The sequence below is a fragment of the Lampetra fluviatilis genome, chromosome 17 (genome assembly GCF_964198595.1).
Source record: "Lampetra fluviatilis chromosome 17, kcLamFluv1.1, whole genome shotgun sequence".
In the NCBI taxonomy this organism is placed as follows: domain Eukaryota; kingdom Metazoa; phylum Chordata; class Hyperoartia; order Petromyzontiformes; family Petromyzontidae; genus Lampetra; species Lampetra fluviatilis.
This window is the reverse complement of record NC_136291.1, coordinates 10435045-10461598: the sequence shown is the minus strand read 5'-3', so window position 1 is coordinate 10461598 and position 26554 is coordinate 10435045. Positions and strand designations below refer to the sequence as shown.

The 26554-nt window shown below is 43.2% G+C and overlaps 1 protein-coding gene across 1 annotated transcript; it reads right to left on the bottom strand.

The window, feature by feature from the left end:
- Window positions 1–48: 48 nt before the first annotated feature.
- On the bottom strand, window positions 49–26357 carry MED10 (mediator complex subunit 10). The gene is made up of 4 exons (XM_078864172.1): window positions 26135–26357; window positions 10608–10691; window positions 9250–9352; window positions 49–1593 (listed from the first exon to the last, which is right to left on the bottom strand). Exons 1-4 carry the CDS (start codon window positions 26254–26256, stop codon window positions 1495–1497), a joined length of 408 nt encoding a protein of 135 aa, XP_078720298.1. The 5' UTR covers window positions 26257–26357; the 3' UTR covers window positions 49–1494.
- Between the last annotated feature and the right edge of the window lie 197 nt (window positions 26358–26554).

The following is a 26554-nucleotide window of genomic DNA, read 5'->3' as shown; positions in this document are numbered from 1 at the left end:
GTTTGAGTGAAAAAATTACAGGATCATCTCGGTCAAATGTTTTTATTATACAACTTAAATAACGAGGCACACCACAGAATTCTTGCAGCCAAACGGACAACGTTGCAATTTAATATCTACAAAGAAATTATTACCCCAGTTGATACAGCAGCCTCGTGTGACCATTTTACATTTTTTTAGCAAACCACAGCTCGGGTTTAGTGATTTTTTTGTACGTGGATTTTAGACTGTCGATAAGACTCGTCATGCCCCTAATGCCGCAATTGTGTCTAGAGCTGTTAAGGATAAGGGCTCATCCTCGAAGCTGTGCAGCCCGCATGAAATCGGAACTGGCAGAGCCTGAAGGCTGCCGAGTTGATAGCGCGTTTCACATTGTGCTGACCCGAGCCTAATGGGGGGGCTGCATCACTTCTGCAGGAACACCGATGATATATCTACAGAAGCTAAACGAGCATAAAAAAAAACCTTTGCTATTCAGCACAAAGTGGCCTTGCTTTGTGTTGATTTTTTATAATCGCCAGAGGTTGTTCTTTTCAACCGACAGCAGTCACTTGGAACGACATCGTCAACCGCCACGTGTGTGTGTGTAACAGCGAGTCTGCATGTGTGTGGGGGGCCGTAGCGCAGCGGTTGGCCGTGAGCGGGAGTTAGATTTCCGCTCACGGCCAACGCCCGCGACGATTATCTGAACCTCTCCGAGGTCGACTGAGCCTCAAATGAGGACCCGGTGCGGTGTGTAAACATTGCCATTAGGGAGACAAAGGTGGCTCGGGCTTGGCGTTGGCCAGCCACCCCCTCGTGTGCCGTGCCGGCCGTCATAGGTGCTCGCTAACAGCACTTGCCCCAACAGTCTGCTCAGCCTACACGGGGGATATTTGTGTCCGTGTCTGTGCGTAAGATCACACGCGAGTGTGGAACATGAGCAATGGGGGGGTCTCAAACACCCCCAAATTCTCCCAGAACCTACGCCACAAGTCTTAGCGTAGGCAATTTTTTTAATTGTGAAAGTCATTCTGAACTCGGGCCACAGACCCAGAGACCACGTGTGTCTGTGTAAATGTGCATATGTGTGAGCATTTCAACGTGGGAAGAGGTTATTCATGCTAGTGTACTGTGCTATGAAATCAGCAACTCAAGTTGAACATCAGCCTTGGCAAACATCAGTGGCAAGTAGAATATGTTGCTGTCTTGGACCTCCGCTTAGGCCTACTCAACTTTAAAACTATGACATGTTGTGTGTAAACATCGGCAATGGGGAGACAAAGGCGGCCAGGCGTGGTCCTCGCTACACCGCCCTATTATGTGCTAGGCTGGTTAAAATAGGCGATTACCAACAGCACTTGCACCAACAGTCCGTATGGCTCTTTGTGGGATCTGCATTCTCGTGTTGGAGGGGGGAAGGTGAAGATGCGTCCCGTGGCTGTTTCCAGGCGGGCACGGGAACGTGGTACTGCATGGGAGGCAGACGAAGTAGCAAGGCATCTTGGGCCGGGCTTACGTCGCGGACCCGTCCTCGCCACGGATCGCTTTGTACTTGTTCATCTCTTCGGGGAAGACGCGGCTGAGCTCGGCGATCAGCTGGCTCCGGAATTTCTGAAAAAGACACGCGGTGCAGGGCGACGCGCCGCCGTCAGCGAGTGCAGCTTTCGCTCACCGTACCACACCTCGCCGTCAGACTCTTAGGGGACAGCTGCCAATAGGGGGTCCCCCCCCGCCCATAGGCTAAGCACAGCACTCTAGACCAGGGGTCGTCAGCCTGCGGCTCCCCTGAGCCGCATGCGGTGGCTCTTTGGCTTCCTCCATTTGGCTCTTTGGTTGCCCCCTTGCGGGCAGCCAATTAAAAAAAAAGTGTAAATCCTAAAAATTATTTTACGTAAAGATGATTGATTAAATATGGCAGGGAATAGTTCACTATGGGGTGTCTTGGTGACAACAAAATCTACAGTCAAACTGTGTTGTTAAAGAATAACTAAGAGGGGGGAAAAACTAAATAGCTGCAGGTTATTCCATCACCTATTTTGTTTACTTAAGCCAGAATGTGTGATCTGCTGTATACCTACTGCTGTGTTTGTGTATGTATACAAGTGGCTCTGTGAGTGATGTGGCTCTCAAACTAGTTTGGTCAAAGACAAAAACAATTCAAGTATCTTCTTCTTCTTTCAAAGATTGCAGACCCCTGCTCGAGACATTGGTTACATAATGAGTGGAATATAAATGCAAGTTGTTGGTGTTCTTCCAGGAAACATTGCTATTTTAAGCATACGGCCAGGTAGGACTGTGAACACTAAATGTGAAAAGTGAAGAAAAGGTGAAATGGAGGTTGGGTGAAGTGGCAACGGTGGTGTTAGGGTCAGGGATAGGGCCATGTGACAAGGTCTGGTTTGCCAATGTGCTTCATCCCCCAAGCAGCCCAACTCCCTCCCTCTCCTATCACCAACTGTTCACCTTTGGTGTTTACAGCGCTGTGGGTACAGAGCTCAGCCACGAAGAGGTGGCTGAAAATTCATATACCAGAATCTGAAACTTTATTTAGACCGGAGGAATCCGATGAGCTATACAAATGGAGCAGGGGACAGCAAACCCACTGCATCAAATGTAAAATGAACAGGCTTTACCCTTTCCAGCAATAATAGAGGTGCTGTTAAGATGTTCAAACATGAAATATAGACTTATTGCAAGGAAGCAAGTCTGCATGAAGCACACATGCTTGTGGTAAAAACATACAAACGTGCTTTGACAATATCCGCATTGCCTTTGAAACTGATCCTACAGACATTTTTTTCATTCTATACTTTTACCATACAAGTTATATTAAAACTAGGAAATTTTAATCCCATTTTGCATTCAACATAGTTCCTGTTTGGGTTGATGTAGGGTAAGATAAACAAGGGGCGGGGGGGGGGAGTGTCGTATTATGTACCGTGAACCAAATCCTCGTTTTCCATTTTTGAGTGTGTGTAGCAAACTTGGTACCCAGAGAAAAGCTCCACATGAAGAGATTGCACTCACGATTCCATCCATCTTGAGTCAGACACCTAGTTGCTGCTCTTACTGCTTCCCATAGCGGCGACCACACAGCTCCGCACATGGGGCATCTCCCACGTCGGGTCCTCAACTTGACCCACGATCCCACCTCTACAAGCACCGGATTAACAGGGATGCATCTCGATCGTGCGAAATGTATTACAGAGTTAACGACACTCCTCCGTGGTGGAACAGTATCACCATAATCATCTGCAGCATTCATCATCGCCCAAGGTTTAGAGATTAGGGATTTGGGGAGCCTGGAGCCCACATCAAACGTTAACGTGTTAATGATTAGAGACAGGGCGAGTTTAACTCTTGCCCATACGCAGTATGCGTGGCAAGCACACACATATACGGTGGATAAGGGCAATAGCAATGATTTGCGTTAATCGACCTGAAGCCCAGCTTCCTCTGAGGGGGAGGCATGGTGAGGCCTCCAGGCAGTATTGTTTTTATATTATCCTGCTAGCCTCGCCCATAATTGCTACAATCACGACGATTGTCCCTTTTAACTCCCATGGCTTTGTGAAACGAATTACTGGACTGTGATTAAGCAGAGGACAGTCAGTGTTTGGGCGGAGTGCAGATGAGAGCTGTGACATGAAATTACTGACAAAGGCGGACTCAAATCCATGGCCGACTGTGGTGGAAACAGAGAGGATTTTTTAAATCAATTTTTTTACCAGGTAAGGCCCACTCAGCTAAATAGCTCTGTCAGAAGCGACATGGCAAAAAAATGATGGCACCAACGAAGTGGCTTATCACGTGGAAAATAATAGCAGCCAAATACTCTTAAACGTATGTTTCTGAATGTGGAGGGAAAAACCGGAGGACCCGGAGAAAAAGCCACACGACCACAGGGAGATCATGCAAAATCCAAATATACAGGCATCAGTGTCAGGATAAAACCCACGACCTCCTGTATACCAGAAGAGGTAGTGAATATCTCGTCATCACGGTGACTCTCATCAGATTGTCCGCATGAACACCGCTGTGATCTGACCCATTCCAATGTCAAAGGCTACCATGGCGTCAGACACTTAGCACACTGATCCATTTTCCATACAGTTTGAACATTAAAAAAAAATTAGTCAGCTTGCCATCAAGTCCCACCCTCTGTCAGGAATATTTCCTTTCTTCGGTGCTGCTGAAGAGTCGACACTCAGCCTCTATGGTCTGCTCCCACAGACCCTGGGGTTTGACTCAAGAGCTCAATAAAATAATAAAGACGTGCATTCCACATCCATTATATTAACAGCAGGCGTGTAATAATGCATCGATTCATTGATGAAAACCGATTCTCATACTCGCGATATACGAGTTGAACCACGTGGCGAGAACAAGATTATATTCGATTTATGCAAATTGTATGCTAATGTCACACGTAGACAAATGGCATGGATAAAATTGTACAAGACAGAAAAAAATGTAATTCTGATTCACATCACGACCTTGAATCATGGAATTCAATCGCAGGGGAAGGGTGACTCATACGTCCATTATAATTAGCTGGGTGGAAGTCCACCGCAATATGTTATATATTTACTAAGATATACTAAGGTGGGTTCTAATACAGAACACTATGAGTACGAGTGATGACAGTGATTTCTACAAGAAACTTCTAAAGCACAGCAAGACGTTACAAATACAGTATGATGCATTTGGTGAGGGTGACCCCCCCCCCCCCATTGTGTGGAAAAGTCACAGCAACAAGACCCCAAAAATTACCAAATGTCAATCACTGCATCTTGTCAACCAAGTGAGATTCCAATCAGAGCCATAATCTCTTTTGAAAGGATATTCAGTGCAGAACATTAATAACGACGCTCATATATAATAGGGATGACAACGCTTCTTTGTAAAAAAGAAATGGGATATGTGTTAATTGATTAAATACTAGACATTGATTAGATTATGCAAGGTCATAATATCACCATGCCTTACAGCCGACAGTCCACCGAGACTTATCTCAATATATTGTCACCTGTTTATATATAGTTAATTGCATGATTATTTAATCCCATGAGAGTTGGTGAAATGAGCTTCACTTGTCTTGAGGACGCTGCACCAGTTGGCCGAGAAGCCAACACGAGCTATGCTGCTGATAGCTGACAAAACATACACCAGCCCCTGCCAGGGGAACGTACAAAGTTCCTCCACTGACTACAGACTGCGAATGAAGTTGACAATTACCCAGCACTTCAGAGACCCAGAAACAGTCGGGCATGATGGGGCAATCTTCAAGGTGGGTGGCAGCAGTAGCACAGCAAGGTATCTGTAGAGGCTGTGCACTACCATTATGACAACCGCCTGCTTACGCCACTTTCCCGAGCCAGGGGCAGGCATGGATAAACGCTGGTGGCAAGGGATGGGGCATTTTGCCTAAATTTAATCACGCGCACTCGTCAAGCGTGTCGCTCAACAGCGCATTCATCCTCCAGCCGTCCCAACCCTCGCACCGCGCTCATTCCGCCAAGCAGCCAGGCCTCCTCATCAACATTCAGGTAGTCATGCACGAGCGGTACAGCCTAACAACAGAGTTTAACAAACACGCTACACGTTTGGACGAGTCAACCTCTGACCAGGATTTGAAGTCACAATCTTTTGATCGCAGATCAAGCGCTCTTACACCAGCAACATCCATTTGGACCAAAGTAGAGTATTGGACTGCGTGAAATATAAACACACACGCAAATATATGCAAAAGACAAATCTCCCGATATAGCCATAGCAAACTTTTGAGGCAAGTGCTGTTAGCGAGAACATGTTAAGACCAGCACTATGCCCGGCTGCCATTGTCTCCTTAGTGGGGATGTTTACACACCGCACCAGGTAATCATGAGGCCGAGTCGACCTAGGGGAGGCCCAGGACCAGTTCAGATAATCGTTGCAGGTGTTAGTCATCAGCGGGAATCGAACGCGGGTCGCCGCGAAACTACCGCTCCCCGACTCATCTCTGTGGGCGGCCATGAGCAAACAGCAAACATTCTACATTCTCTGTAGGCCAATCACTATTTAATTCCCACAGAAGCACTGAATGACAGACTGAATCTAGCCCCGACCACGACTGAACCCACGACTGTTACGTAAATGCTATAACGCACCACTCAGCCAGAACCCTCTGATCACGCGGGATTAATAAGAACATTTATTTCAGGAAATGTTGCTCTGGATTCGACAAAGAAATGTTACATTGTTCCCCAATACCAAGGCACAAGTCAGTTTTACGTGTTTCACTGGGCCAACACCTTTGCTTGCTGCATCAAGCTGTAGAAACCCAAAAAAACCACGAGGAATTATTTAATAGGTAATTCACTGGCTTGGAAGGAGCCAAACGCTAACTTGGAAACAATAAGGTTTGAGTGAAATTGCTTATGACCTTGCGAATAAATTACACGCGCCCACGTGCGCGCAGAGCACACAACATTGATTATTCCACGGGAGATTACGCCTTGCGGTGCCCCGTCTCTGCCGCTTTTCTATTCCAGCCCACGGAGGTGACCGACCATGGGCCTGAATTTGGTGCGAAATGCCCTATTTTCAGAAAGGGGAGAGTGCAATTAGAGAGGATGGTGCAGAAACCATCACACTGGCCGCAAATGAAAACAGCTTTCGCTTCGACTGCAAATAAATCCTCAGCATATCCGTCTCAATTGAGAAACAAGTCCCATGTGCTCATGCCTCCACCGGTGGAAGCCAGGTCGGTGGAAATGATTTGGCATTATTGCAGCAGGCGCCAGCTTCTCCACGGAATGACGAACATTTTACCCGCTAGAAGGTGGCGCTTATTTTACCAACCTCAGGAGGAGAGATGATATAGTCCGTACTCGACCACAAGCCAAGAATTTAACCGTCGAACCTTCCGATTGGGAGTCGATCGCTGACCAGAGCCACGCGGTCGATCATTATCACTACCTGGGGATTAAACATTTTGGAGTTTGGTGGCTTAACAAATCGACGTGAGCATCAATGCCATGAGTCACTCTTCAACCTTGGGGGTTATTTTACATTATTGACAAATAGGGGTCAAACGTTTTATTTCCACGCTTGGGTTTCAAGACACGAGTCATACACAGTTCCATTATTTATTATCAGGCTTTCATCACCGAACCACACAATTGATTGCAATGTGGACATTAAACACCCATTTAACATCATTCTCAACAGTAGGCCATTATGTGTGCGTCATAACACAAATCCCCAATAGGAAAAATGACACACACCAACATGAATATGTAAAAAAAATCATACAAAGCTAGTGAACCTTGCAAAAAAAATGGAAATGATGAAATAAAGGTTAAAGTATCAAGGGAGCATTGGGTGGCGCTCATTCTCATTGGTGGAACCTGAGCTAGTGGTAAAAATTCCACATTAATTTGGCAGGGGGGGGCGAGTCTTTGAAAAGCACAACTACTGTTGACTTCCCACTAATTGGTACTAATTTTTCGTGACCCTAGAAAGGATGACCCTGCTGGGCCACACGAGGTAGGAGAGACAGATGAACGAAAGCAGATTTGTGAGAGTGGAAGGAGAGGAGGGTCAACGTGTCGGCCTGCAGCGGGGGCAGCTGCACGCAGCCCGAATGAGTGCCAGCCAAGCGTGGGATTGGCGCCCGCTAGAGAGTGGATGCAATATTAAGGAGCAAAATGAGGACGTGAGGATCTGTCGATTCATTGATTAAGATCGATCGTGATGCTCACAATGCGCGTAGGAAAGATTAACGATTTTTGCTAATTATACGCAAAGTACACGATGTTATATCTAAGCCAAGGACATAGCCAAAACTGTGCAAACAAAAGGGAAAAATGGAATCAATACAAATTAGACAAACTATTTGGTACTTGAATCTAATTGTGACCAAAAAATTCATCAAAACGCTAGGGGGGGGGGGGGTCTGAATCATACCATGCCTATAACAGTTTCTGAGAATGACTGACACTCATGTGAGCAGAGACAAAGCAGTGCTAGATAGACATTGAGAAAGCGGATGTAGCAAATAAAGTGGTTGGTGACCCAGTGAAATCCTGGATTAAATTACCGCATCAACCTCAGTCTTCAAGATCTTCCTTGATCTCAACTCCACTACCTCTCGCCTCTCATCACTTTCCATCTCCCCTCCCTGTTGCCTTCGCTCCAGCAAAAAACACCTTCTCTGGAGACCTCCATTCAACCTCTGCTTGGTGGAAATTGCTCCTCCTCCTCTGCTGCGTCTGTGGTCCTAAACCTCCCTCTGGCTATCCGAACGATTCACTCTTTCTACTCAATTAAATCCAAGCGGGTGACTTTCCTCTTCTCCCAAGTCTGTAAATGATCATTTCGTCGTTCTGTACAATAAGGCCCCTCTCTGCCTGTAGTATTCGACCCTTGCCTCACGCTCCCATCAAAATTTCCCTTTAAAGATTCCTCTTACCCAAGATATAAATATGCACAGCTACTGACTTCTTCTAACAGGGATTCATCACGTTCAGATGCTAAATAAATGAAAAATGGCATCGGTGCAGTCGAGACAGCCCAGATTAGCCGAGACAATCCAGATTATAATAATACTATATGCCGCCTGTTTACTCAGAGCCGAAGTTAAAGATCCCTGTGACATCATTCGCAAGAGAAGGACATTGTGTATGGGCGTCAAGATTCCAAAAATGTTATAATTACCCGCAAATTATTCAAACGGGATGATACACGGAGGAAAATCATCACCTGCTACTGGCAGACTTAATTCCATAGGACATTCTTGCAAACGAGACCATCCTGGTCTCTTGAGTTCTCACCTGGTTCAGTAAAATAAACTGTACTTGAGCTAACAGGTACTTGGTTCGCTCCGTACAGTCAAGGCATTTCACCAAGTCTGTATGTATGTTGAACTTCTTTCGCACCGTGAGTAGCCAACCGTGCTAATCGTCTGTGCGACCAGTATGACCGGGGCGGTCAGAGAGGTCAGCGTGGTCTGGTGCGTTGTGTTGGTTTCGCACAATATGTCTTTCGGTTCCTTCAGTTCCTCTTACCTGGCATTCTTTTTAATTCCCATACTCCTCCTCTCTCACCTTTACCCCTTTTTGAGAGACTTTTTGTTTGGGTTGTTTGGCTGTCCCCCAACATAAATGTCATGTTTTTGTAGGAGACATAGTGGTCTCAATAGATTTTAACTGGTTATATAAAGCTCGCCAACACGTGCGATATTCTCCCTTAGAGGAATGTTTTAGCCCTGCTGCGTGCCCTGACCTTCATGGCGTCGATCTTGCCCTTGACCTGCTCATTCTTCGCGAGTGCACGCTCCAGGCATTCTTTGGTGTAGAGCTGGGGGTTCTTCCCCTGGTCGATGTATCTGTGGCAAAGGTCAAAGAAATTCTGCTCCAGCGCCCGCCAACGCAGTGCGACTCATGTTCGCGTCAAAAGTAAAAACGTGTACCTGCTCAATAGAGCAAAGGGGCGGGAGCGCTCATCTCCATTGGGAGCCCCGATTCAGTTGTGCAAATTCCACATTCCCATGGCAGGTACATTTTTCAATAGGATGACCAATGCTAACCTTCCGCAAAGACGAATTTATTTAATCGATTCTCAAATGATTGTACAGATCCTGGTGACACTAGCTGTTACGGCACTAAATGCAATATAGATTTCAATTTCAATATATTTTTTCGAAGTTTCTCTTTAACGGAGTTACGTTTTTTCATTATAATATCAATGTTCGCTCGAACGAAAGGCTTATTTTAATTATTAAAAGAGTCTGCCTGCTCAAGCAAGAGTAGTAAAGCGTTCATCTTTCATTAGCAGCCTTGAGCCACCAGTGTAAATTCCATAAACCCATGACATGGACTGGTCTATCCATAGGAAGACCACTATTGACAGCCCACAAAGTGGGATCAAAATGATAAACCACAGGATGATTGATTGCCGACTCAACCTCCAATAAGGAGTTAAAATTGCAATATTCAGATTTTCTTTCGCCAAGTGATAGATTATCAACTCAATCTGTTCAAACTAAACTTGATCGAGACGGTAGAGATCATCGCTTCAAGGTAAGCTGCGCTACTGGGCATTTTACACATTTAACCAACATGAATTGAGCATCAGACTTAAACTCTGTAATAACACGAGCATCAATTTGCTCCACATTGTGTTTGGACGGCAGAAATAACCGACGCATGCTTAGCCAAGGAGTGGTCATGTGATTCTCAGGTTCTGCGGGGGGAGGGGTGGTAAGGTTCACTGCTGAATGATAGGATGCTGATTATGATTTACTTTTGGAACAAAAACACTATGTTTTAAATTAAGTATGTTGTGCATTTTTTAACAGTAATTCCAAGTGAGAGTGCAGATACAATATAACTCTCTAATTCAGACATGCTCTGTGAGTTGTCTTTAAAACAAGTACTGACAGCATTTATCAATATGACTCATGGCTTTCAAGGTAACATGGCATTTTACGCCCCGAAAATACATTTTACTCCCAGCGTCAAAACTGGACGTGATATTACTCAAAACTCTGTGTGTAGCGCCGGCAGATTACGGCGAGTGTGGGCAGACGCAATGCAATTTCCGTGCGAGTGCATCACGAGCGGCGAGGAGAACCAACGTACTCAAAGACTTCCAACGGTACGTGCACATCGTGAAGAGACTGCCGGCATTTCTCAATCTCTTGCAGCCCGCCGATCATTGTGTTCCTGCAGATGAAAGAAAAAAAAAACACCCACCAGGCGCATTCCAATTTCAATTGGCAGCCCCAGGTCCAGGAGCCACAGGCACAGCGTCCCTCCCACTCAAGCGGTGAGCACAAGTCTCCATTGGGAGTCCCTGAAGGCAGCGACGGGAATTCCACATTTCTATAATGGGGACCTGTCTATCCACAGGGCAAACGCTTTTGTCGAGTGCCCAAATACCGTGGTTCTCTCGTTTTATTAACTGCGGACGTATTCTGGGCTGATACACTCCCAAAACAGGATTTTAACTTGAAACCTCTAGCTGATTTAATACATTTAAACTAAGCTATGAATAAACCATCGTACAGACAAACCCAACGATGTCTTTATTTGTTTGCATTCGCGCCCAAAAAGTGAACAACAACTTTTTTCATCTTTATCGGAGTAAGCGATTCAAATTCAGGAGCCCAGCAATACTGTCTGTGTCCGACATTAAACCCACAAAGCCACAATATTACTGACCAGGTGGTGCTGTGGTAACAGCAAATGGAAAACAGTCTGAAGGTTCCACGTTCAAACGTTGGCCAGTGGTTGACTCACAAAACCACCACCACCATTTACATTTTTCCTTGGGGGGGGGAGGGGATCACTGACTCATGCAGCCAGCTATGACTACAGGGTTTGGTGGTACATGTTGTTTATGTCGTTTATTGTGAAATTCGGTCACAGTTCTTATGATCACTGTTACATTGCTTATGGCATTATTTTGGTGATTTCGAAAACGTTTTTTAGTTTGGCCATGTTTGTTTGTTGTAGTACGGTGTTAGAATGATGGCTTTAATCGAAGTTGTCTTGTGGTTGTTGTTGTTTGACTTGCATCCCATTGGGATTTTTGCACAGCGTTGGTGTACGGTGCTTTTTTCTGGAAGACTTTGCAGTTTTTTCCTGGATTTTTCTGTTTGCGCATAGTCACTTTAATATGTTTTTCTTGTTCATGTTTTTGTTTGTTGCAGTTGCACCCGATTCAAGAGCCGAATGGCTCACATGGCTATACCTAATAAATGAAAACTGAAACTGAACAAAAAATTACGCAAACTTTGTGGCAATTCAAGGGTGGCTTTCTTATGTTACGGCTTACAGCCATCCATGGGAATGTGTAATTTCCACTCATGACCTCGCTCAAGGCCACAAACAACAATCAACAACAGTCCCACACTCATTTAAACAGGTCTCTTAACGTCAACTAGCCGCATCCAAAATTAAACCAAATTTTTCTTCTGCATCTTGAACATTTAAAAGGCTTCCATTTGCATCCACATCTATCCCACGTCAGGTTGGCTAATGGATTTATTGTTCATGAAGCCGGGACTATCAATCACTCAATTAACTGCATCAGATGCACTTGACATCAGCAGCAGGCCAAGTACACTTCCAACTACTTCGGACTGGAGAATTATTTCACTACACGTACAAGTCACATTTGCATCAGACTGTGCAAACGATCTGCATGAAAAGCTGTTAAGGGTATCGGAAAGCGCTTTTAGACAATCCCACCGAGCATGCCACACTTTGTGGGTGACGTACAAAGCAAAGCATCTGCATGGGCAATTAATAGCAACAAACCCTGGAACGGCACAGAAATATAATTACAGTAAACAGAAATCTGACCTTGAATTTAATACATAGGCTTTCATCGTAGCAAACTGCTAAATGTTGTGAATTGCTCTCCAACATAACGGCGAGCTGAAGCAATAAAAACTGGCACATTTGTTCACGTGACAACGGTATCTATTTGGCTGTGTCAGGTGGAGGAGGGTATATGGCACAGTGGCATTTTACTCATGCAACCATTAAGCATCATCAAGAGCTCTCACATCAGCAAACTGTACACAAGCTAGGAGGAATATCAATCCTTATACAGTCAAACTTCTTCATTCGCGAATTTTTTTCTTTAGCAAAACGCGATTATTCGCGAATTTACATTTGTATTCCAGTTTCAATTTCGCGCCGTTCTCCCTCCACTATTCGCAATGCGACTGCTGCGACTGCTCACAATTCGGCGACATCGCATCGTGGGCGAGAGGTCCTGGCCTCGCACAGTACACCAGTGGGTTGGTGACCTTGGGGCTGCCATCGAAAATGCTGAAACCGTTGCTCTTCAAGTGCCTTTTGTGCCACTTTTCGCCTTATTTGTGGTGGGTTTTTTTTCCCATTGTGGGGGTCTAAGCGTCAGGAATTGAGAGCAAAAGTAAAAAAGGCAGAAACAAAAGGTAATGAGTTTAGCTAAAAAAAGTAGAGTTGTTGGATATACTTGCTATCGTGGTGATAGTGCGTCTGCCATTACATGGTAAACATGTCAACAGTCAGCTGACAGTCAGCTACGTAAAGAAAAACAAGAAGGCAATCAGGGAAAGTGTAGCAACAAGTGCACTGATGACCACACAAGTAGCATCATCACAGCCCCATTATCATCATCACATCGAAGGTAAACAAAGCGTTCAAATTTAGAGTAAAATGTATTGACGTGTTTGTATTGTGTGTTGTCTGTTGTATTATTGTACAATTTTATTCAGCATATGGATGTTGTTTATGTGTACAATACAGGATTAATGTTACGAAACGATTTCATTATATCCCATAAGTTCAGTCGGACAAAGGAAACCTAAATCGCCTTTTCCCCATATGAACATCGGATCAACATTCATGATTTCATTAACAGAGATTACCCTGTTTAGAAATTGGCCCACCGACAATGGAAGGTAGAATTTCCATCGCCGACTGCTAATGTAGATCAGCATCTCCCAGTGCTCTTTTTAGCGGGGTTCACATTTTTTACTTAAAAACATTTCACCAATTGAATTGACTTTGAAATGTGTTTAACACAAGTACTGTGTGCTCCCTGTAAATCCTGTCATCATCATTTTTTTAAATCACCGTTACTAAGTAAAGGCCATAAGGCCCGTAAATTAGGAAATGGGGAACAAGGGAAGCTAGCGTAAAGATTGGAAGTGCAATGTAACAAATGTCTTGAATTGAGTTAAATTTAAATTAGAATATTAAATTTCGATTTAAAGCTTTCGTGACTGCAGGGATTCATCTTCTTGGTTCTTTCGGTAAAGTCACGTAGAAGAGAAATAATAAAAATAAAACATAATAAAATACAATTCTCACGACGTTTCGGCCACAACGCAAGCAGCCGTCCTCAGGTGAAGAACAGGGCTGTCGGAAAGACAGCATCCGAATGAACACCACGAAGCTTGGCAGCGTATATTTAAGCTGGGTTAGAGGAGGAGAACGCCTTGACAAAGGAATTTACATAGAGGAATTTAGCATATTTATGGAAAGGAAGATATGGGATTAGTCACTACTTGTGGAATGTGTAGGTGGTGGGGGGGTCTCAAAGTCATATTATGCTCGTGTATTATGTAGGATTAGCAGTCATAAAGGGAGGAAGTAGGATTAGCAGTAATAAAGAGAGGGAAATTTTAATAGTAAGGAGCTGCAGCAACCAAACCATAAGAATAGGTTTTGTCCTTTCGAGCAATAACACAGGAGGTCCAAAATAAAAAATAATTGGGTTCGATCGCGTAAGTATGAATGTGTCGTAACCCGCCTCCACCCGACACAGCCAACCAGTAAGAATTGTTACGTAAACAAAACATCCCAATAAGTTACTACTTCAGCCCACCAGTGTGTTGGAGAGTAAATCCAAAACAAAAACTTTATTATGAATAATACTGATCGCGAAAGCCCACGGGTCAAACACAAGAGGTGTTAAGATATTGAAATACCGAATAGATACCTTTTGCAAGGCATCAAGTTTGCATTAAGCACACACACTTGTGGCAAAACATGCAAACAATCATCTTCTGATAATGCATGGTCATTGTCTTGGTTATTTCGGTAAAGTCACGTAGAAGGGAAATAATAAAATAATAAAAATAAAACACTTAAATTGTCATGACGTTTCGATTTCACCACATGCAATCATCATGTGTGAAAACGACAGCAAGACATTTAGAAAAAAGGTGGCGGTTTTTAAAAATTTTCTTGCTGTGGGTTTCACACCTGATGATGATTGCTTTGTGTTGCAATCGAAACGTCATGACAATTTAATTGTTTTATTTTTATTATTTTATTACTTCCCTTCTACGTGACTTTACCGAAAGAACCAAGAAGATGAATCCCTGCAGTCACGAAAGCTTTAAATCGAAATACATGCATTGTCTTTGAAACTGATTGGCCTACACCAGACAGCCCTCTTTATGACATTGTCTCTCCAATGTCAGCACCAGAGAACGCCAACAGATAGAACAGTACAAAGGCAATGCACGCATCAAAGCATCAAACCTCGGTTTAACAATGGTGAAATAGGCTACATAGCTGAGAGAGACTGGAGGAAAGGAGTTCCAGACAATTTGTAGGCACGATCTTACAGCCCTTGCCTTCACAATCTAGAAGTCTAGTTACAGACATTTGTAGGCATCACTCATGACTTGACTGCCAACCATTGAACTCGTCACATTGGAACACTCTCTCACCAAGTGTCAAAACGGAGCTTACACCAAGCACATTAAAGCTCTGCGACTTAGCACCATGGCCCGAGTAGTACAACTCTCAGCCAAATTCAATAATGCCTGCAATACTATTCCTACAATTACACAGCTGTAAACAAAAGAGAGTTATATTGGATTGAACGTGGTGACGACGACGACGACGTTTGGCCATTTGCCTCACAATCATCACACTGCAAGGGTTATAAAACTCGAAGCCAGAGCGCAGCTCAGCCAGGCCATGAACACAATGTGGTTCCCGCAATTTCCTTGCGAGGAAAAACACTTAAAAGGTTGACGCTTACAAGAGGTTCCTAGTAAAGGCGTACCAACACTCATTGCCCCTACTGCTGCATGACGCACGACATTAATGACGCTCATTGATGTGGCCGGCTATCAAGTTCAATAGCCCGGTATGTAAAATGGTCCCCCTTCTCCAAGCCACCAGGCTATCATGCAGATCGTCAGACAGTCAAATATTTCGCACTGACGCAAGCACGCCAACTGCCACCCCCCCGCCGCAAGAGAATTAACAATCTGCCATGCAGCGGGTCTGTCAATAGAAAGTGCATTAGCACCACACAATATTGGCAGCAGCTGCTACTGTGCGAGCAACCTGCGGTAAAAAAAACTAATTATTGCTGGCAGATCCGACGACAAGCGCGTGTTGACAATGCTCGTACGCACGCTCGTTAAAACATTTCCTGCAAAAACACCACCACAGACATGTAACAACATTGCCTTCTGAAGAGCAAGATTGTATTCTCAGGGCCTTGCTGAACTATACACGGCTGGGTGGTGTTGCAGTTGGGGGGAGGTCGGCTCCCAACTGGAAGGTAGCAAGTCCAAATTTCCGACCAATGGAATATGGAACTTCTTCGACCGGTTGAGGGCTATCAAAAGATGAAAATTTCCCAAGCTCAGGAGCAGGGAGATACTAACATAACGTTTCACCTTGTCCAAAATATGCATGCACGTTATATTCTGCTATAGAGATGAAGAGTTTATCTTTGAATGGGATTTGAAATGGAGACCACCAGACATGACGTGAGTTGGAAAGTGCCGTGCCATCCGGCCAGTGTCTTATCACCGGATTGAATTACTAGAGCAGATTTTTTTTCCTTCTTATTGTGCAGCGTCTACATGCACCCTTCCACTGCGATGACATTAATGTGTCTCAACCACCAAAATAACACATGGCGTTTTGGAACTGATGTGCGTCATTGAGATAAGTGTGCACAACTGCCTTTGCAAAGAAGGGAAAGAGACACGGGGTAATGTTGCGACATGCGGACAAGGATAACGCCCCTAGGTGCGCGATAACGTCGATGAACGGTGAAAATTCCTCCCGGCTTTTGCCAGCGTCGTCGAGAGATATAAACACGAAATATCACGTGACGTGTGCAGGAGCTGTCAGCTGCTACCTCCTTGAGCAGCATTTCTAAAAGAGTCAGGATTACATTGAAGCGTTCTCTGAGCAAATTACTGATTGCAGTGTATGTTTTCCACCAACAGAGGAAATAATCAACACGCATGGCTGTCATCAAAGTCAACGTTTGTTTTGTTTTAATCAGGGGGTGGCAGCCCATTCACGTTCATATCCTCTTCTGTAAGGGGTTATGGATAAATGTAGTGGGTCAATCCATAAAATGACATCAGATTTCTATGACATTTGAACTAATTTCATACTAAGTATATGTCGAACTCCTTTTGCACCGTACGTAGAAAACCGTGCTAATCAGAGGTGTGGGGGAGGCCAAATGTTTCTTAAATCCCCTGACAGTCTACTGAGGAATAAATAAAGACACAAGCAAAGCTGTTATCTCTTACAAATACCAAAGTGCCTCCCTACTTAAATGTGGATATTCCACATTTACATGGATAGGCGAGTCTCTCTAAAAGATGGCCAATTTTGCTTTTACGTAAAGTGGTACGGCAATTTGAAAAAGCAAATAACTATTTCGGAAAGAGGGTGTATTTATATGAATGAAATTCAAGTTTGCCGCAGAGAAGCGAGTTGATTGCTCAGCGGGATATGAAAACTCCTTCGATTGCGAGAAAAAGTTCCAACCACGGCGCCACAGAACTCGATATAGAGGAAGATACAGTGAGGGAAAAAAGTATTTGATCCCCTGCTGATTTTGTACGTTTGCCCACTGACAAAGAAATGATCAGTCTATAATTTTAATGGTATGTTTATTTGAACAAAGAGACAGAATAACAACAACAAAAATCCAGAAAAACGCATGTCAAAAATGTTATAAATTGATTTGCATTTTAATGAGGGAAATAAGTATTTTATCCCCTCTCAATCAGAAAGATTTCTGGCTCCCAGGTGTCTTTTATACAGGTAACGAGCTGAGATTAGGAGCATACCTTTAAAGGGAGTGCTCCTAATCTCAGCTTGTTACCGGTATAAATGACACCTGTTCACAGAAGCAATCAATCAGATTCCAAACTCTCCACCATGGCCAAGACCAAAGAGCTCTCCAATGGTGTCAGGGACAAGATTGTAGACCTACACAAGGCTGGAATGGGCTACAAGACCATCGCCAAGCAGCTTGGCGAGAAGGTGACAACAGTTGGTGCGATTATTCGCAAATGGAAGAAATACAAAAGAACTGTCAATATCCCTCGGCCTGGGGCTCCATGCAAGATCTCACCTCGTGGAGTTGCAATGATCATGAGAACGGTAAGGAATCAGGCCAGAACTACACGGGAGGATCTTGTAAATGATCTCAAGGCAGCTGGGACCATAGTCACCAAGAAAACAGTTGGTAACACACTACGCCGTGAAGAACTGAAATCCTGCAGCGCCCGCAAGGTCCCCCTGCTCAAGAAAGCACATATACATGCCCGTCTGAAGTTTGCCAATGAACATCTGAATGATTCAGAGGACAACTGGGTGAAAGTGTTGTGGTCAGATGAGACCAAAATGGAGCTCTTTGGCATCAACTCAACTCGCCGTGTTTGGAGGAGGAATGCTGCCTATGACCCCAAGAACACCATCCCCACCGTCAAACATGGAGGTGGAAACATTATGCTTTGGGGGTGTTTTTCTGCTAAGGAAACAGGACAACTTCACCGCATCAAAGGGATGATGGACGGGGCCATGTACCGTCAAATATTGGGTGAGAACCTCCTTCCCTCAGCCAGGGCATTGAAAATAGGTCGTGGATGAGTATTCCAGCATGACAATAACCCAAAACACACGACCAAGGCAACAAAGGAGTGGCTCAAGAAGAAGCACATTAAGGTCCTGGAGTGGCCTAGCCAGTCTCCAGACCTTAATCCCATAGAAAATCTGTGGAGGGAGCTGAAGGTTCGAGTTGCCAAACGTCAGCCTCAAAACATTAATGACTTGGAGAAGATCTGCAAAGAGTGGGACAAAATCCCTCCTGAGATGTGTGCAAACCTGGTGGCCAACTACAAGAAACGTCTGACCTCTGTGATTGCCAACAAGGGTTTTGCCACCAAGTACTAAGTAATGTTTTGCAGAGGGGTCAAATAATTATTATTTCCCTCATTAAAATGCAAATCAATTTTTAACATTTTTGACATGCGTTTTTCTGGATTTTTTTGTTGTTATTCTGTCTCTCACTGTTGAAATAAACCTACCATTAAAATAATAGACTGATTATTTATTTGTCAGTGGGCAAACGTACAAAATCAGCAGGGGATCAAATACTTTTTTCCCTCACTGTACTTATTCGTAATACTTTTTGTAATCGAGTTCCAGGTAATTGTCAACATTTTAACTGTACATGATGAAATGTTATGCTCAAGATTATAGCGTCATGCAGTGTTTAACATCTGATACCCCAGACACCTAGATAGTGGTAAAAATCAAACCATCAAATTTGTACAAACTGGTGCTGTGAACACGACACTGCGATCAATCAGTGTAATGTTATAACCCTTTATCAATCCACTGCTGGATGAAAGTCTCTCCAAGCCATGTTAGTCATGGGGACTGCTTGATCATATTTCACTACGGGCAAGAGCCTCATCACCAACCCAGTGAAGAACCACCTGGCTTTTGAGCTCCCTCAAGAAGAGTGGCGAACACTCAAACTCATCTAAACGTCGCACAGGAGAAGCGGGCACCTCCCTTCAACCTGTAACCTTCAGACTGTGGGAAGAGCTCCAACAATTGTGCCTTTTTACAGGCTGTAGCAGATCATTGTAGTGTAATTCTGTAACTCAGCCATTAAAATACATTATGGGAAATAGAACAGGCAGCATTGAGTGATAGGCAGATAGAAGCAGCCATGTATGATTTACATACCAAGTGCATATTTATATATTGTTTTATACGAGCTGTTTTAATTGAGAAGGCTTTTCAAACTTGGGTCAAGTGCACCTCTCCACATGCACCAATCTTCACCTTTTAAATGCATATAAAGCCACAATGTTGCACAAACATTATTACTGGTAACCACTATAAAAGCTGCACTGTGGCATGGCAAGAGGGTTTTCAGAGGGCTTTTTCTTAAGGGCTCCCCCCCCCCATCCAAAGCCTCTCGCCGCTCAAGCAAGTGTGGGGCAAGTGGTAGAAATTCCAGGTTACGAGGCCATGGGTAGTTGAAATAAGCAAAAAAAATCGGTCAATGCGTACGGCTAAATGTCTACCCGCATATTGTGTTTTAATTAAGGGTGCATGCAACACCTTGGCGGAGATGGCGACAAATAATGTGAAGTTAATTTCATGTTCTGCCGCAATGGGAATCGCACCTTCTGTGTCACTCACCGCTGGAAACAGCGCTTTACACGGGGCTGTGTTGCGACACGTTCTTCGTCATCGTCACAAAGCAGTGGTGCATTTCCACAAAGGTACATTATGGCCACTGTGGATTAACATGCAGTAAGAGTCGAATTTTCTTGCAGAGAATTCACAATTCGCTTTCCCATTGTTCAACTGCAAGGTCATATTTGATTTTTTTTAAAGCAGAAAGCATACTACTGGCAATAATAAAATAGCAGAGCTTTGGACAGAGCATCAATGTACATTAAGCAGCAGCGAGTCAACGATTTCACAAAGTCACCTTTGCTGGGAGGTAGACCTAGGAAGCCAGTCATGGTGCAGATTAAATACTGTATTATACATACATAGTTTTGTGTTACTTCCATACTTTGGATTTAGGCCAGAGTAATGATAATACATGAAGATACATTAAATTTAACACGTAAGCTTATGCAATACATATTCTGATTCAGCATACATTGTTGGGTCAATCACCTAAGTAAAATGTGTCGTAATCCCTCCTCCACCATACACAGCCAATTAATAAAGTTGTAATGTGAACAAGCGTGCCAATGTTTTACTGCTTCAGCACACTGGTGTGTTGGAGAGCAATCTCACAACATGTAACAACTGGGTAGACCACGTGTCACTGATAGCTACAGTCAGCATCGTCAGGCAGGTGACAGAATTGTAATCGTGTCTTCCAGTCTTGGACCTTAAATAGGTGGTCTGATGTCAATGTGCACACACAAAGGTTACTTTCATATTACCATATCTAACATTAGTTATTGTAAAATAAGGAAATATAATTGACACAAATACATGGACTTCTAAGTATTGCTTCCTGCCACTTACTGCACTCTTGTGGATGCACATCGATAAGAACAAACCACCTATTTACACATCACAAGGCCTCCTTTGACAGTACCAAAATATAATAGGGTTTTTCTCCTTTTTTCTGGGGACAAAACTGAAATCTTGCAAGGAATCATGTTTATATTAACCACAACACTTGCAGTCAAAATGCAAAAAAAACAACACTGATAATTTATGCATTGTCCTTGAAACTGATTGGTCTACACCAGAGACAGCTTATCAGTGTTGTTTTTTGTTTGAATTTTGACTGCAAGTATTGTGGTTAATATAAACATGATTCCTTGCAAACGGTTTCAGTTTTGTCGCGAGAAAAAGGGAAAAACCGTATTAGTATATTTTGGTACTGGCAAAGGAGGCCTCATGATGTAGATGCTTACCCCGAGCTCTCATTACTCTGATAGTGCGTTGTCTTTGAACTGTGCGCCTTTTAGCGTCATCTGGTCGAACACCGTATGAGACTAGGCTCTTAGGAAAGCTGCCTCTGGTGTGGACCAATCAGTTTCAAGGACAATGCATAAATTATCAGAGTTGTTTTTTGTTTGCATTTTGACTGCAAATATTGTGGTTAATGTGAACATGATTCCTTGCAAAAGGTTTCAGTTTTGTCGCGAGAAAAAAGGGGGGAAACCCTATTATCACCTATTTACATTCAAGACTGGAGGACAATGACATTTTGTCATCGCAACGTTCTATGCACCACCGATTAGCACGTTTAGCTGCGTATGGTACAAAATAAGTATAATATATATACATACGTTGTACCAAATTGTTAAATTCTGTGAGATTTCTCTCCAACCCACCGATGTGCTTAAGCAGTAATAAACTGGCAAGTTTGTTCACATGACAACTTTATTAATTGACTATGCCGGGTGGAGCAAGGTTTATGACACGTTTTTTACTTACGCGATCTACCCAAAAAATAATGATTAGTCACACATTTGATTTAATCTCGGAAAATGAAAACTCTACTATTTAATATATTTAACTCTTTGTCAATGTAGAGGTACACAATTTGAGAAGATCCAATGTTCTCTATTCAGGAAAACAAGTATTTTGAGGATTTTGAATTAAAGCTTTCGTGACTGCAGGGATTCATATTCTTGGTTCTTTCGGTAAAGTCACGTAGAAGGGAAACAATAAAATAATAAAAATATAAAACAAGAAAATAGAAAATGTATTTTCTTGCTGTGGATTTCACACCTGATGATGATTGCTTCTGTTGCAGTCGAAACGTCGTGAGAATTTTATTGTTTTATATTTTTATTATTTTATTGTTTCCCTTCTACGTGACTTTACCAAAAGAACTAAGAATATTTTTAGAATGTTACCATTACTGTACTTACACATTAACTTCGTAAAAATATCCCAATTCAGAACCTCCCTGAAAAACATCCTAACATTCAGAGATGCATTCCTATATAACATCATGATTATAGTATATATTAAACATAATACGTGCAGGTATTATTCAAATTTGATTTTAATCCGTTCCACCAGCATGAAACTGCATTCGCTTTAGAATGGAATGATGGGGTCGTTAACCACCATTGTATTATTAATAATAATTTACACTTGGAATTATAATTTTAATGTATTTGCAAGGCGCCTTGTAAGAATAAAGTTAAGGGAAGGCCAAGGGAGAAGGAGAGCTACATAGAATAAACGGGTTTAAGATGTGTTTTTAGACGAGATGTTATTATGTTGCCATAAAAGTTTACAATCTAAACAGATCGTCGAAATTAACACGCAGGAACGGCACGCTCTGTTCAAAGCGCTCGCATTGCCGAGCTAGAGATGAGGAGTCACCTTTGTTCTTTCAGGAACAATTATTTATATGTTAAAACAAACCCTTGTGCGTTATGGCATATTCTTGTGTATACATTATACTGTTTACATAAGTGAAAATGCTCCGTTAAACTACATAAAAACAAAACTATATTTAGATCTGCTCGCCTGTGGGCTTTCTGGTGACAAGTTATTCAGCAGTATATGTTTATACAGACACTCTGGACTGGTTTTCGTTGACTGTCAGCAGTGGCCTGTTATACAAAGCTCAGTCAACAATGTTAGGAATAAGGACGATCAAATGTTGTACAAAATAATATCAGTGTTTGAAAACCGAAGGATATGAGTTTTACTGTATAGCTACATTACAGCAGTCCAGTGGCTGGTGATATTAAACAATTTTCAGATGTCCCGTAACTTCATCATCGCTACCAATTATCCAGACACTATTGGATGAAGGCCTTCCAATGGGAGTCACCATACCTCATGTTCCTGCAATGCCACAATTACTCTTGAATATTAAATTTCGATTTAAAGCTTTCGTGACTGCAGGGATTCATCTTCTTGGTTCTTTCGGTAAAGTCACGTAGAAGGGAAGTAATAAAATAATAAAAATAAAACATAATAAAATAATTATCACGACGTTTCGGCCACAACGCAAGCAGCCGTCCTCAGGTGGAGAACAGGTCCGTCAAGTAGACAGAGTCTGAATGGCACGCTCCAGGCTTGATATCATCACTCCATTTTCTTTATGGTCATCCTCTGTGGCCCAGTCTCATAATTTTGGTTGCTATTCTGTCACTATCCTTGTTAATCAGCAATGATGGCTTCTAGCGATATCACCTGCCAAATCCCACTCGGTATACTAAACAGTCAATATATTAACATCACGATACTGCCAAAGTGTAATGATTCACATAGAGGTCGCAGGTTTGATCTCCTGGTATGGTATTTGAAATGGTCAAGCTCATTAAATCCCGCCCACCTGTCCCACCCAGCAGTTTTACATCAATGTCAGTCGATCACCAAATACGCACGTGGCAGGGCAAAGTGTGGATACCTCCACCATTTCGAAGATGTCTGGCCAGCGTGGAAGAGAAGGCCATGATACCCTCCCCAGAGGGGCTCTCTAGCGCTCCCTCTAGTGGAGGCTCTTCCTCCAGCAAAGGCATAATCAAGCAATTGCAGGACTACATTTAACTTTATCACTGTACAGAAATTGGCGTGATATCGGTGCTTAGATAAATCAACACACCACAACTCACCACAAATGAGCAAGTGAAATATTTAGCACAATGAACATCTATTTTAGATGTACTATCTATATTTAGATATATTTTAGAGAAACTTTTAGGATTGTTATTTTCCAGTTTTGTCCATCAGCTATTTCTGGATGTTCCAAACCATAAATTTCATTACCAGTCATTCAAAGATAACCTGCACTTTTGTTCCAGATAACCATAAAATTACAGACGCTTAAAATGTTTGCATTGAAAGTGTCAACATCTGGCAATTCCTGCATTAAATAAAGCCACAGCTGTACAAACCAGTCTCGGTATTTCCAATGCGTTGGTGAACAGAATGTCATGCTGCGAGACGGCGTAGTGTATTGACATTTCTCGTGAAGGAAAATCTGAAAACAGCTGAAATGCACAATGGTATGTGCCCTAAAGAATTATGTAGTTTGGGTATTCAGTCGGTAGAATACTAATGAGATACACGCCTCTGTGCTGCTGGGGAATATCTTCAAAATAGGTTGTTTAATAGACTTCACTTTAAAATGTTCAAGAAAAGTGCAAGTTAATGCCGAAGGACTCTTGCACACAACTGTTAGGTAGACTGGTTTGTTAATGATTAACGTGGTAAGTATAAGGTTTCCTGCAAATATCCCAGTCAAACTCGCTCTTTCTCTTCTGCTGTCCACAATATTTGAAGCACCATATGGCCGCCTGGACGGCTTAATCATCCTCTTCAGGGCCAGGCTGAAGACTTCTACTTCTGACTGACAGTCCAAATGTACGTTGCAATGCGGTTGTATTCTTCTCCCGTGTGCCTCTATCAACTTCCACAGTTCTGTGATGCCGTTAAATTTAAATGCTTTGTAATGCGGATGTCTATTTTATAACCAACAATTCTCTACAGATGCACGTTCTTTTTATTTGTTACAATGCGGTACAGCTGAATAGGCCTATTTGTGCTGAAGAGGCCATGCAGTTTCCGTGAGCTTACCAATAACATCAGGCAAGCCCAGCAGTATTTAAATTCCCGATTGCAGACGACTCAGGTTGAAATTGGTCCTATTTTCTAGGTCAAATACATTGACTATAAAGCCCTATATTCACCAATAAAAACACACACAGAGCCAAGACTTATTCACGAGGGTTCTACATTGGAAGTTGGTCACTTCTATTAATGTCTGGCTTCATGTGGGAATAAATCGGAGTACTGGAAACTCCCCACAAGGTCAATACAAAGTTGCTGTGCCGCTATTCCCGAGCCATCTAGCAGTAAGATAACATTTGTGGGGGAAGGCTCACATTTTGATGTACTGATACAATATATATGGGGGGACACGCACGTTTACCTTCAAAAATTGCAGTACATTGTATTCGATTAGCCTATGACCAAATCACTCGGAATGCGCCAGATCTCGGCATATTTTGGAAGCCAAGCGGGGGCCTTCAATCTGGATGCGACTTACATAAGCGATCACCATACATAACAGACGTGACAGTTTGCGGGTCTAATTGCATGTACGTATGTTGAACTTCTTTCGTACCGTATGTAACCAACCGTGCTAATAGGTGCGGGGAAAGTACAAACTAAACACAAAAAGCAATTCTAAAGAGATTCGTTTTCAGTTTAGATAATTTAAAAGTGCATCGCTCCAGTGGCTTCCTGACGGCCGCAGAAGCGCATCTGGAATCAAGAGGGCGGTCCAGCAAAGAGCGACTTGTTGCAAAGTGTACTGCAATTCTGTGCTCCTCGGAAGTTGATACAGTAAATTTAGCTGCGACGGTCCCACCTGATGACGGAGACTTGTGTTGCCTCCGAAACGTTGTGATTTATTATTTTATTTCTATTATTATTTCTATTATTTGTATTATTATTTTTAATATTATTATTTTACCTACGTGACTTTACCGAGTTTGAATCCTTGCAGTCACGAAAGCTTCAAATCTAGAGTGGGTAAAGAAACCCATCAACCACTTCCACGGCGTGGCCGGCTGCCATCCAGCAGTTGATCGAACAGTCGTACACACCCGAAATCAACGACGTATATTAGTCGCGTGTCTTAATCCACACGTCTGTAAATGTAACGTAGCCTATTCATAGCGTATAAATATATACATTTCGAATGAATGGCTTTAAGAATGATTCACGGAGCATGCCCCGGGCTCGCCGGTCTGGCCTGGATAAGGTACCGCGATGTAAGAATCTAAAGCGGCAGGAATCAGGCTCAGGGGAGGGGTGAAGACTAGGCCGCGCGGGGAGAAAAAACAACTCACAGCTTTTGGTTCAACACAACTTGTCCGCTCGGTTGGAAATCGCTCACGATGATTCCCAGCTGCCGAATGTTTTCGATGAACTTCTCCAGGTGCTCCTCCAGGTTGTCGAATTTCTCTCCCATGTTTATGAATTACCGGGCTATTGATTGTCGACAGGAAACATTAGCAGGGCGGCCAGGCCAGGCGAGGCTGAGGCCCGTGCTCACGGAAGGCGTCCGATTGGCTGCTCCGAAGCGACACGTGATGCTCGGTTTTAACCAATCGTAGCGCAGACCCCCGTGGGGGGTTCGTCACCACGTGCAATTCAGTAATGTCCCCTTGAGGCGTATTTATTTGTATTACTTTTCACGACTCGATTAAATTTTCCTAAAGTACTCTAAACTGCGATTCGTCCCGCGTGCTTCATTTAATCGTTTTGAT

What these genes read in the sequence shown, in the direction of transcription:
- MED10 (XM_078864172.1), bottom strand. Translation starts at nt 26,256, where the DNA reads ATGGGAGAGAAATTCGACAACCTGGAGGAGCACCTGGAGAAGTTCATC. An exon ending in GTTGTGTTGAACCAAAAGCT is followed by an intron (nt 10,692 to 26,134) that starts GTGAGTTGTTTT and finishes TTTCATCTGCAG; the next exon opens with GAACACAATGATCGGCGGGC. An exon ending in GTACCGTTGGAAGTCTTTGA is followed by an intron (nt 9,353 to 10,607) that starts GTACGTTGGTTC and finishes CCTTTGCCACAG; the next exon opens with ATACATCGACCAGGGGAAGA.